The 12632-nt window shown below is 34.9% G+C and overlaps 2 protein-coding genes across 2 annotated transcripts; one reads left to right on the top strand and one right to left on the bottom strand.

The window, feature by feature from the left end:
- Nucleotides 1-234: 234 nt before the first annotated feature.
- Nucleotides 235-4513, bottom strand: LOC103482939 (hydroxyproline O-galactosyltransferase HPGT1). The gene is made up of 12 exons (XM_008439339.3): nucleotides 4030-4513; nucleotides 3875-3938; nucleotides 3107-3156; nucleotides 2842-3026; nucleotides 2560-2623; nucleotides 2385-2457; nucleotides 2119-2242; nucleotides 1403-1490; nucleotides 1254-1304; nucleotides 972-1043; nucleotides 771-883; nucleotides 235-650 (listed from the first exon to the last, which is right to left on the bottom strand). The coding sequence occupies exons 1-12, from the start codon at nucleotides 4140-4142 to the stop codon at nucleotides 628-630; spliced, it is 1020 nt and encodes a 339-aa protein (XP_008437561.2). The 5' UTR covers nucleotides 4143-4513; the 3' UTR covers nucleotides 235-627.
- A 295-nt stretch (nucleotides 4514-4808) lies between these two features.
- On the top strand, nucleotides 4809-10883 carry LOC103482938 (DEAD-box ATP-dependent RNA helicase 10). The gene is made up of 14 exons (XM_008439338.3): nucleotides 4809-5048; nucleotides 5430-5582; nucleotides 6161-6284; nucleotides 6425-6494; nucleotides 7136-7198; nucleotides 7630-7704; nucleotides 7792-7911; nucleotides 8121-8162; nucleotides 8244-8318; nucleotides 8857-9003; nucleotides 9381-9518; nucleotides 9803-9914; nucleotides 10009-10097; nucleotides 10595-10883. Exons 2-14 carry the CDS (start codon nucleotides 5444-5446, stop codon nucleotides 10748-10750), a joined length of 1350 nt encoding a protein of 449 aa, XP_008437560.1. The 5' UTR covers nucleotides 4809-5048; nucleotides 5430-5443; the 3' UTR covers nucleotides 10751-10883.
- Nucleotides 10884-12632: the final 1749 nt, after the last annotated feature.

The raw sequence follows: 12632 nt of genomic DNA, 5'->3' as shown, positions 1-12632 counted from the left end.
AAGTGTTTAGTTAAAAACATGGTCAAAGGTCTCGTAAGAAAACAAACACATTAAAAAAAAAACCTAAATTTATTCGGTATATTACAAGAGCATTTTAGACATTATCATGTCAACTTCCAATGACTCTTCAATTTTTAAAAACTTCAAGTTCCACGATGTTTTGAAACTTTTGATCTTCGTTAACATGATGGGCAATGAAAAACAGCCGGGAGGGTTTACTTTTTTATAAGAGAGTTATCGTCGATAATAGGTGCTTCATAAAACTGTGCCTTTAAATCTACATATTTCTCGAAGGTCCAACTCGCCTGAAAGAATTAACATACATCCGGAGCTAAATGAACAACAAAATCACATATAAGAACGTCAGTAAGATGAAGTGAAGTCCAAAGAATGAAGTTAAGTTTCCCCTTCAATTGTTGATCTTTCTGTGTTGCACATCTTACAAACTGTTGAACCTCAAGCCAGTCTCTCCAGAACTCAGCGTTAAGTAAGAAACCAAAAGTATGCCAAGCTTTCTTGCCTTTCGTCTAGCCACACACAAGGACATCAAAAAGAGATAAATTAGTTATGTGTTCTCTTCAAGCTGGTATTTCCGCTTTTCCCATCAAGGATCTTCAAGCAAATCAATCAGACACCAGCGCAAATGGCTCCTAAAAAAGGGCGAAAGAAAATTTAATTTCTTTCAAGCTTGATATTTTAGTGTTAATTTAAAATTTTGGGTTTGAGACTTCTGATTCTAGTCTGTTCTATTTAGAGACGGGAAGACAAACCTGCAGACCAAGAAGAGCAACAAAACTTTCCCTCGTCAATGTATGTGACATCAAGCCCGATAAACCAGGAACCAGCCGTGACATCGTCATGAGCGTAAGAACGGAGAAGAGATCTGCAGATAGGATAAATTCATCGTAAGCATTCATGTTCAGCCATGTAAAATGCAAACAAGACAATAGATGAACAGTACATATACTTGCCTGTTTATTGAAATAAACTTGGCCAGGGCTTTAGATATGACATACATTTCGCCAGAAGCATGACGGAAGTATCTGTTTGTGTATGCCAAAGATGGTATCTTTTATTACAAGGCTAAAACATTGATAAACTTAATAACATTGAGTGGAATGAGATCTTGACCATCGCAAAAGTGGAAGAACGAAACAGAGTCTTAGCATGTTCGGGGATGGAAAGATATTAGCAGGATGAATTAGTAACATTATTGTTCGCAGTAAGGCATATACAAATGCAATGTAACTCACGTTTTTTTATCACCAAATTTCCACCAATCTGGTTCGTACCATTTATGGCTCCTGAAAAGGTTCAAATGGAGGACAATGAGAGAGATAATTTCATGGTCAAATGTCCACTACTTACATTAAATGTATGTGCTGATGTACACCGTACTCACGGTTCTGAGAATACTTCACCAGATTTCATGCACCCAACATAGACACGAGGTTTGTCCAAGTAAGAGGCAAGTGTGCTCCCTAGGGCATCTGTATAGAACAAAAACAATTTACAGAAATGATTAGCAAATGTATAATTATTCACTCACAAGTGCCATAAGCAGTAGCAGAAACCGGAAAGAAGTTAAGAAATAGCTTCACTTCAATGTGAAAAATAACGTCGAAGGTATAGTCATAGTTGTGCTTCACAAGAAAAAGCACAAAGGAAAATTTATCTAGGAAAAAAGGCCAAACCCAAGTAAAAGAAACCTAAGAAAAGAAAAATTAGAAGAGAATCCTTGTTAATGACTGGATAACTACAAAGACCCAAAACAAGGTGCGAACATGGGGACTAAACTTCAAACTTTCATTCCTAACCCAATGTTCCAAAAAAAAGCAAAGGAAAGTCTCCTCAAGAGTCCTCCTTGACTTCAAACAGATGATGGAACACCTTCCATTATGGTGCAGCAGTCTCAACTCAAGTTGAATTCCATTAACTATCTCACTTTCAATACAAAGAAACATTTATGGCACTGGCAAATCAAGAAAATGATTGTTTTAGCATGAGGCATGAAGTTTCATTGACATATTGGATTGTTTCTTACTTTCTGAAGGAGGATTTTTACATGCAAAGCAAAATGTGTTGAGGGATAACTATTCACTCACTAGTTGTACTAACCAATATTTATATAAACATCGTCGTTGACTTTGGCATAAAATTCAGCATTCCATTTATCAACAGCATAAGCAAAAAAAAGCTTGGCCTTCTTTGAAAGCTCCTCAGGTGCCTCCACATGATCATTCTGTAAAGATGTAGGCTATAGTCAATCAACTAAACATTACTCAAGTAACAAGGATCGTGTATCATTCTCCAAAATTGCTTCCCCTAGAAATGAATGATTTCAATGCTGAAGCCAATCATCCATAACAATCAAGAAAACATACATGTATAATGAAATCATTATATTGTCCATTTTCATCGTCAATGGCCCTGTCTAAACTGTCCCCACGGTTTGGACTGCAAGAAAGTACATAAAACTAGATGTTAAGGAAGACGGAAGACGTTTAAATGAAAATCAGAATATTGAACATAGAGTTGGTAAATGAATATAAACAAAACCTTCTTCCAATGACAAATCTAGCAATTATTCCCTTCTGGCTCTCCATTTTTCTCAAAGAAACACCTGCAAATGAAGTCTTTAAGTCTAAACATTCAATAAAAACAACGTTAAAAATGGATCGTAATATACATAAACACAAACTATATCACTAAACGTAGCAAATAATAAAGGAGGGAAGACTTTGCTTCCACCATGAGAAAGTATGATGAGGCATTCAAAACCTAAACCCTAGTAATTGGGTATGTGGAAAACTTTGACTACAAGGAAGAATCATGCATTACCAGTTCCCATCCATGCTTTACGAATTGCATCTCTGTTGTTTTTGCGGCCAAATCTGGTGATGACTCCAATTACAACCAAGGGGATCTTTGTTTCATTAGTCTCTCTTGAATGCTTCACCGTAAAACCTTCCTGCCTAGCAGCAGCCAAGTCCATCTCAAGCGCCAACAACTTCTTCTGTTGTTCCCTATAAAGAAGTAAAGATATTACAAGAGATTGGAGGTGTAAACTATAGTTTCAATACAACCAAATAAAAATAATTAACACCTGCAGGCTATGATTTTTAATGTATCGTCCACTGAAATGGCAGATTGTCCCTGCACAGGTACCAGGGATCAATTTGAATAATCCAGAGAAGACCAAAGTAATTAAGTGGATAGGAAATCAACATAAATTGCAATGCAACGGTATCTGCAGCTAAGAGATGGGGTGTAAAAATAAAAAATTCAAGCCAAGGACTGATAAACACTACTGCAAGTTTTTGTTAAGCCATAAACTCAGTGGTCATTGCAAATAACATGCATATATGCTCCATTTAAATCATCCTATCCCATCTCACAGTGATAATTAAATATAAATAACCAAATTTTGGTTGATTTAAATAGTTCAGTATTAGGATCCAATTACCAAAAAAGCTGTAACAAAATGCTAGTTATATAAAATATAATAAATCAACAAACCCATTCTGAGTTTCTCCATGCATTAATGTTCCTTCAAGAGAGGGGAAATCTTGAAGTAAAAAAACACGTAAAGTATTATATTTCAAGGACCTCCATGGAACTATCAACCACCGCTTCTTCCCTATGCATATTACAGTCTACGATGCCGTTAAAGGATATTTATTCCACTTAATTATTATTATTATTATTAAAAAAAGAACTTTCAATCAATGTAATAATTGAACAGAAAATAGTACCTGAAGTTCAGCTTAAGCTCAGTACAAGTATAATAAGAAATGCAGATGCTCAATTGTTCAATTGTCGCTAAATTCCACAGATTATTAAGCAGCATTAATGGCCAAAGAGGATTACCCACCTGACCAGTTAGCCTATCCAGCTCCTTAATCAAGTAAACCCTGTTCTCCGCATCCTGCCATAACCTACAAATCATCCAGAATTAAAAAAACGATCCAGAACCAAACACCCAGTTAAGAAGAAATAGTGGAAACGAAGGAATGAAATAGAACAAACCGGCCAGCGACGTAGATTGAAGCGAAGGTGGCGAACATGGAGAGCAAAAGGGTGGGAATTCGGGATCGAATAGGCATGCCCGAAAGGCGAGCATTCGATCCCTTACTTCGCATCTTCTCAGCAACTAATGGGCTTCTTCGTCTTCAACCTTCAAAAAACCAAAAGAAGCGATCAAACCTGATACATTTAACAGATCTTGTAGATCACCAAATCCAAGTGGGGGCTGAAATTGATCGGCAGAAAGGAAACAAATGGATTTGGGAACGGAGAACCGAGAAGTGAACGAGAGTGAGAGACTGAATGAGAAATCGGAGAAAGATAGATTTGGCGGTTGGTGGAAACAAATTATCAGTCCATTTCAGCGATGGAGATGAACAGATTGAAATTATAAATTCAAAAAATTAATCATCAAATTTGGTATGTGACAACAAAATACACCACTAATGGTTTAAAACGGAAAAACAAAAAACACTACCAAATTAACCACTTCAAACTATCCAAAAATAAAACTAAACAAAATTAAGTTTAACTCAACAACAATAATTATTATTTTCAATTCTTTAAAATAAAAATACATAAAAAAAAAATTGATAGAAAAACTGTAAATGAATTAAAATATTGATAATTAATAGTAATTTTTTTCACATAAAATAGCAATTGATTAAATCAAAAGAACAAAAGAAAAAAGGTTATTGGTTTAAGTGAGAATAATGAAGTAATTTCAACAAATGGGTATAATTGTAATTTAAGCATTCACCTTCATCATTTAGGGCTGCTCTTTCATAATAATATCTACTAGAGGAAAAGCCCGCGGGGACCGATAGAGAGGGAAACTTGCTGCCGCCGGTGACTGAAACCCAGGGCTGGAATCTCCGTGTGTCTTGGTTTTTCCGGTAGCATCATACGGCGGTTGTAGCTGTGTTTCACGGTGGGTTTTTGATTAATCACTAGTGGTTTAGCTCGTGAGGTGATTTTCACGGGGCGTATTCGTTTGAAGCTCACGCTGTTCTAGCTTTGAGGTAGCTTTGTTGTTGTTGAATCACTATGTATCGTTGCTGTAAAATTGTGTTCGGTATTGGTCATATTTGAGCTGGGTTTTTTTGACAGCTACTTTAGCAAAAAAGATATTGCATAGTGATGGTCTAATTAATGTACACTTCTATTGTAATTTTATGCTGCCAGAAAATTTCATTGCCCTTTGATGAAAAAACCTTTATTATTGGTATAGGCGTTCTGGCAACGAGCATTTATCCTTGAATTTACTTGCTTTTTTTTTTTTCCGTACCGAGTTTCACAATACTGATTCTTTACCTTCTTGTGTTTATAACTTCACCTCTGTTACACTCCGAGTCTCAAATCAAGGTCTATAAGCCAAGTTTTTGTTTTGTTTTACTTTCCAGATTGAGCAGTGGCAATGGAGCAAGACAATGAAGAAGAGGTGAAGACGTTTCAGAGCTTAGGGATATGTGAGCAATTGGTGGAGGCATGTGACAGTTTAGGCTGGAAAAATCCATCAAAGATTCAGGCGGAGGCGATTCCTCATGCCCTAGAAGGTTTTTTCTTTATCTTTTGCATTTAGCTTAGTTCATTCTTCTTATAATTCAACCAATGCCATCGTTAAATTTTTTTTGAACTGCATTTAGTCTTGGAGTTGCATGAAAGTTTCACATCTTTCAATATAAATATTAGGGTTGGTTATTTTGGATATCTTTGGTTATCTTTGCAAGATAGAATATTTTGGCGAACTGCTGCCATTCTCACTGCACCTTATTGTTTTTAGATCAGGAGACAGTTCAATCATCTAAATGTTGTGTCTCAGTTCTCACTATTTAAGGATCAATAATGCCTCTAGTGGCTAGTATTTTTGTTGTAGTTGCATTTGTTAATTATGTAGCATATTAAACTTCTTGGCTTTCTCCAGTAGAGACAATGGCTTTTGACTGCAAACTAGGTAAATTGATCAAATCCATGGTTAAATGTGAAGCGCTAGTATGCAAAATTTGAATGTTGTTCTCATATTTTTATCCATGGTGGTTCTTCTCCCCCTTTCTCATGCTTTGTTTTTACTGCTCATTCTTCAACTTATTTTTGTGGTATCAATAGTGTTCAAACTTATGACCGTTATATGCAGGAAAGGATTTAATTGGACTTGCACAAACTGGTTCTGGGAAAACTGGAGCTTTTGCTCTGCCCATTTTGCAAGCCCTATTGGAAGCTCCCCAAGCATTTTTTGCCTGTGTGCTCTCTCCCACAAGGTTGAATACTGAATTGTTGTAGATTTTATGTACACAGACATTTTTTATCCTTGAAAGGAGATTACTGATGTTTTTAAAAGATTTTATCATGTCTATAAACTACTAATATTCTAATATTTTTCTCTTTTGATATTCTTCAGGGAGCTTGCAATTCAGATAGCTGAGCAGTTTGAAGCTTTAGGTTCTGGCATTGGTATTAAGTGTGCAGTGGTAGGCTTTCACCTAACAAAGTATACTGATAATCATAGCCGGTTACAAATCATGATGATATTATATTATATGTTAAGAAAAAAGGTCTTTATATATGTGTCATGTCTTAAACGTTAAATAACGAAAACTCTAGGTAATTTGTGCACATGATCATCCAGTTCATGAGCAAGAATCAAGACTAGTTAGGTACAGCTTACAACCTCAGCCCTTGGGGATGATTACTATGCTATCTAAGGGGAGGTGGTTTGTTAAAGAATGAATTAGTGTATGGCAGTGTGTTTATAGGACGCTTGATTCCAGGTGTTTAGGTTGCATTTGTGGCTTATAATTGTGAGTTAAAGGCAGAAGGAGAGATTGGATGTCGTAGAGGTCAGGTTGAACTGATTGAGCTCTACAGATGGATTGTGCCTCCTATCAGAGATTGCATTATGTTTTCTCCTTCTTCCCCCCCCCCCCCCCCCCCCCCCCCCCCCCCCCCCCCCCCAAAAAAAATAAGGCTTACAAAAAACCATCTTGAGGATTTGAGGGCTCATATTTTTCTCTTTTTTTGTGATTATTTTCCTCTTACGTTTTCTGTGCTTTCATAATTATCAAATATGGAGCCTTCTTGGTGATGAGTACTTTATTTTGATCTTCTGTAGCTCGTCGGAGGGGTAGACATGGTGCAGCAAGCCATTAACCTGGCAAAACGGCCACATATTGTTGTAAGTCTCTGACATTTTCTGAACTTGAATGCAATGATCTGAGTGAAAATTTATGTCCTATTTTGGAAATTATTCTTTTGTTTTTGTGGAATATATGAGAAAGTGATTTACCCCCAAAGAAAAAAAATTATATTTTTGTCTCCCCAATCCTCATGCAACATTATATCCATATTTATATGAAAAATCTACTAGCAAATAGGCAATACAATTAGTTAAAATAGATGTCCAAATTGAATAAAGTTATTGCAGCTGCTATTTGTATTTGGTAACTTCTGTGGTGAGTAGTTTAACTTAAAACTACCACTCATCATAAAGCCTCTACAATCATGTGATTCTCACTAAAGTATTTTTGTTTACATCATTTTTCTATACGTTATCTCCTTATTGAATGTTGCCGTGGCTAATTTATCTAGCTGTTTATTTTGTTTTAGGTTGGGACACCTGGACGCCTTGTGGACCATCTAACCAATACAAAGGGGTTTTCCCTGCGCACATTGAAGTATCTAGTGAGTTTTGTAAACAATTATGTAACCTTTTCTGGTATAGAGAGACAATAAGCTTGTACTGACTAGCCTGTTTTGCATGTCGAGCAGGTCCTTGATGAGGCAGATAGGTTATTGAATGAAGACTTCGAAAAGTCAATAGATGAAATTTTGAATGAAATTCCTCGTGAGAGGAGAACATATCTATTTTCTGCTACTATGACCAAAAAGGTATATGAACATATCTATTTTAATCTTTATTTTTCTCTTGTGCTTCTCTGAGTTCTCTCAATTCATATCCTTTACAAATTGTTTATTCTGGATCCATAGACGTGGGGTGTCTTTATCTTATCTGAATAAGTATTTTCTGAACGCTGGTAGATTTATTTTTGAGGTTTGTAATGGTTTAAATTGCTGACCGAGTTGAGATAATCCTACAGGTTCGGAAACTTCAAAGAGCATGCTTAAGGAACCCTGTTAAGGTATGATTGTGACTATCTACGATCTTGTTTTTCATTTCCTGAATATATTTAAATATTAAATTCTGTTTTGAATTCTTTCAGATTGAAGCAGCAACCAAATATTCCACAGTCGACACATTGAAGCAGCAATATTGTTTTATCCCTGCGAAATATAAGGTTTCCATACTTTTTTCCCTTGGTTTATCTCCGATTTTCCTCCTCTGAGTCCTCGTACCCTGTGATATCTTTTTTCTTGTGTGCTCGGATGATTAGAATGAACATTTGATTAGTTTGAAGCAACGTAGATAATTGAGTGAGAATGAGGCTTCAGGCATTCCCATGAGTATGATTATTTGTTTTCTTTTCTCTTTTTAATAAATAACGAGTCAAACTTTCATTGATACAGATGAAAAATGAAAGAATAGCAAAGTAGTAGTACCTACCACAAACTAAGTTACCATCAGTAACACACTCTTAGTTGGAACCCCTTTACGTAGTGGGTTTTTTTTGTGGGTTCGTTTTTGTATGCTCTTCTATTCATTCATTTTTTTTCAATGAAAGAAGTTGTTTCCAGTCTTCTACAAACACTTGGGAGTTGATACATGCAACGTTTTTAGTGATTGGGGAGGGTGGTAGGGATTGGCGTTTCAACTTCGGGATGGAAACACATTTATTTTACTGTTGAACTAACTTCATTACATGTCATTTTGTACAGGAGTGTTATCTTGTCTATATCTTGACTGAGATGTCTGGTTCAACCTCAATGGTCTTCACTCGCACTTGTGATGCCACTCGCCTTCTGTCATTGATTCTTCGAAATCTTGGATTAAGAGCCATACCCATAAGTGGTCAGATGACCCAGGTATTGTTGTGAGATAACTCAGCTGTTTACAATTGGAAGTGTGGTTGTATACATCATTAATCAACTTAATTGGGTCTTAAAAAATTGGAAGTTGGGAAAACCTCTTGTTAAACGGGTATAAACCCTAAGAGAAGAGAGAGAGAATGAAAAGGAATTGGTGAGAATTCTATTATTGTGTCAATCAGAGCAAAGGTACCGCTGTCTATATTGACTGAAAAACAGAGGCAAAGAAATAAAAATAACAAACTAATAAAAAAACATTAAGTTGGAAAATGAAAAGTTAATTTCATATTAATAACTCTAAGCACTGTTTAAGAGCTTCATCATTTAGTGGAACTAGTCAATTGAACATTGTGCATGGTTCATGTCTTTGATAGGCGAAGCGACTGGGAGCCTTAAATAAGTTCAAGGCTGGAGAGTGCAATATTCTCATTTGCACTGATGTGGCTAGCAGAGGACTTGATATTCCATCTGTGGATATGGTCATAAATTATGATATTCCTTCAAATTCCAAGGTTCTCCTTCTGCGATTCTATTTATCTTATATGCATCCTGGTTTCTGTGCCTTCTGCTGTTTGCATTAGTTTATGCATTGGCGTATCTTCTTTTTTTTTCCTTGTATTCCAATTTAACGTCTACATGTTTGATATTTTCTTATGTATGAGTTGTTTTTTCTATATCAAAGTTTAAAATACTTCAACCTTCTTATGGTACAAAAAACTATTAAAGCATGTAGTGGTCTTAAAAGGATTAGGTCTCGATCTCTTTCAATGCTCTTCTGAGATGACTTTGTCTGCAGGATTACATACATAGAGTTGGAAGAACTGCTCGTGCAGGTCGTTCTGGGGTTGCCATTTCGTTGGTTAATCAGTATGAGTTAGAGTGGTATATACAGATAGAGAAGCTCATAGGTAACCAATGGATGGATTATTTATTTATTACAGAACATGACTTATGAGAAATGGTTTTTTATTTTTATATAACTGACTTCTATTAATATGTCAGGGAAAAAACTACCGCAGTTTTCCGCCCAAGAAGAGGAAGTTTTGATGCTGTTAGAGCGTGTGACAGAGGCAAAGAGAATATCTCTCATGGTATTGTATTACGATTACAATTTCTTCTAGGTTAAACTCTATTGTGTCTGATAGGTACTTGAAGTTCAAGTGTGTTAGTAGAAACCTCTCTATTCCTAGTATTGATAATCAGTGAAAGTTACCAGCAACTCACTAATGACTTTTGTCAAAAGAAAAAAGAAAACATAATTCTCTGATTCTTCCCAATATACAAGTGTACAAATGTAAGCACCCTAAACAACAACCCAACACAACTAACACGAACCCTTTATTCCTTTCAAACCGACTCTTCCTAGCAATTGTTTCTAATAAGTTTCTGACTTTTTAATTTTGTATAGAGCTTAAAAGAAATGCAATCGAACAGGGACGCTATTTAGAAATGAAATGGAAAATGTAGAGCCCAAACATAACTAGATTATTTCCAAACTATGTGCTTGATGGATTACATAGTTATCTTCACCATTGCCTTTTTTTTTTTTTCCCTTCTCTCATCTCTTCCCAATTTGGTTGATGTGCAGAAAATCAAAGAAACTGGTGGTAAAAAGAGGAGGCGAGGTGGGGATGACGAAGATGACAACGACAATAATGATGTTGAAAAGTATCTGCGCAAGACCGGAAAGGGTGGGAAAATGTCCAAGAATGGTAAAACGTCAAAGAAGATGAAAAGAAAATGAGTCTATTATTTATATCTATAATTTGGCAGAGTTTTGATTCTTTTTGCTTCAAATTTTGATATAGTTTCAGGCGAATGTGAATGTTCTAACTTCAATGCAAATCATTAATGAATGAGCAAATTTTGTCCATGTATTTTAAGTTACTTGTGATGCTGTAAATGTGTAACATCCACCTGTCTTTGCAGAAAAAGAGAAAAGAACAACGTGTAGGATCTTTAGAACATGTCCACTGCTGGAAAAACTTTGATCGCACGTCTGCCTTTTGGGTCATTATTTGAAGTTCTGTATTTTCAAAATTGAACAATATAGTTTCAAATTTTAACGTTTAACAATTAAGTTGAATTCAAGCAGTCAACTCCAACGTCTTAGCCAACAATATGCTTTAGTGACCACCCTCGATAAATAAACTTTGATAACCATATTCGATGATGACCATTGTAAATCATCATGAAGTTTGAAGGTAAAATTCATTTCACTTGTTAGGAACATTAAGTATCTCAAACAACTACTTAAAACGTATCTCAAACAACTACTTAAAACGTCATGTCTCTCCTTTTTTTAAGCAATTTCCGAAACTCCTTAAGATGATTTTCGGTGGTAAATTTATCTATTGACTTGAAAGTAAAGTAATCATGATGATTTGTGTAGAATCGTCGAACGAATGGGTAAAAAAGTCATGGGTGGGTTTCTGTTTTCTAAAACTTGTCCAAATAAATGTTAGTAGGTCAAATCTCAACTAAATAACACAACAATTTCTTTAGGCTTCTCAATCAATGGCTCGTCTTTAGAATCTAAAAGAAGTGAAAATTAAAGTTTTAATTAAAAATTATAAAAGTTTTTTATTTATACACCTAATGTGTTCTAAGTTTTGAACAAACCCTAGATTTTCATTTTAAGTGTTCGGAGGTTTAATCCCAATAAATTAAAAAATAAATAAATAAATTTCAAAAAAATCCTAAAAACTCGTTCTTAGAAAATTCAAACCAAATAACTTCATTAAAATAGAATTTCTTCTTTATTAAATTACAATTTAAATACTAAAGCTATTTGTACCAAAAGAAGTTTCAAGTCAATTATAGGTTGCATATTGCCGTATTTAATGAATTTTATCCTTAAAAAAAGGCAAATAAAAGATCATAATCTTATTTGATATGGACACTCAAGAGCACTCTTTTGAATAATTTGGGCACTGGTTTGCAATTTCTTCAACTTGACTTCCTTAGTCTTTTATTTGCAATTACTTCTATTTTTCAAAGTCTTAGTGCACTCCAATTACTTCTACTTTAATTAATTTTATACATTATCAAGTTGCTCTTTCAATCTTCTATAGAAGCAAAGTTTGAATTGTCACATAACGATGTCCGAGAGATCGAGCAATCGAATTCTTTTTTTTTTTTTTTTTTTTTTCAAATGATAATTAGTACTTTACTTATAAAGTTTCATCGAGATGGGTCATCATATGATATTAATTGGAATTTTAGGAGAGTGAATATTTAATATTTTAGTTTTGTAACACAATCAATCATAAATTATTTAGTTCCAACATACCATTCTCCACGTATCCCACACTTTCAAAGTCTTCACATTTGACTCCATGACTTTCACTTATTTGGCACCCCCACTTCAAATCATAATAATACCAAAAAAGTCACAAATACATTGTAATAAAACAACCATAGTATAGTATTCATTTTTTGTCAAACATTCCCATCCCTTTTTTCCACATTCACAACTTCGACATAATTAATATAATATAAGAGTGCAAGAGAAGAAATTTTGTGGTAGAAAAAAAAATGAACCAATACAATAATTAACTTGAAAATTTGATAGAAAAGTATGGCACGACAAGAAATCAAATTAACTTTAGACTAATTGGAACTTG

The sequence above is a fragment of the Cucumis melo genome, chromosome 9 (assembly GCF_025177605.1).
Source record: "Cucumis melo cultivar AY chromosome 9, USDA_Cmelo_AY_1.0, whole genome shotgun sequence".
NCBI lineage: Eukaryota > Viridiplantae > Streptophyta > Magnoliopsida > Cucurbitales > Cucurbitaceae > Cucumis > Cucumis melo.
The sequence above is the reverse complement of the archived record's forward strand: the minus strand, read 5'-3'. Positions and strand labels throughout refer to the sequence as shown.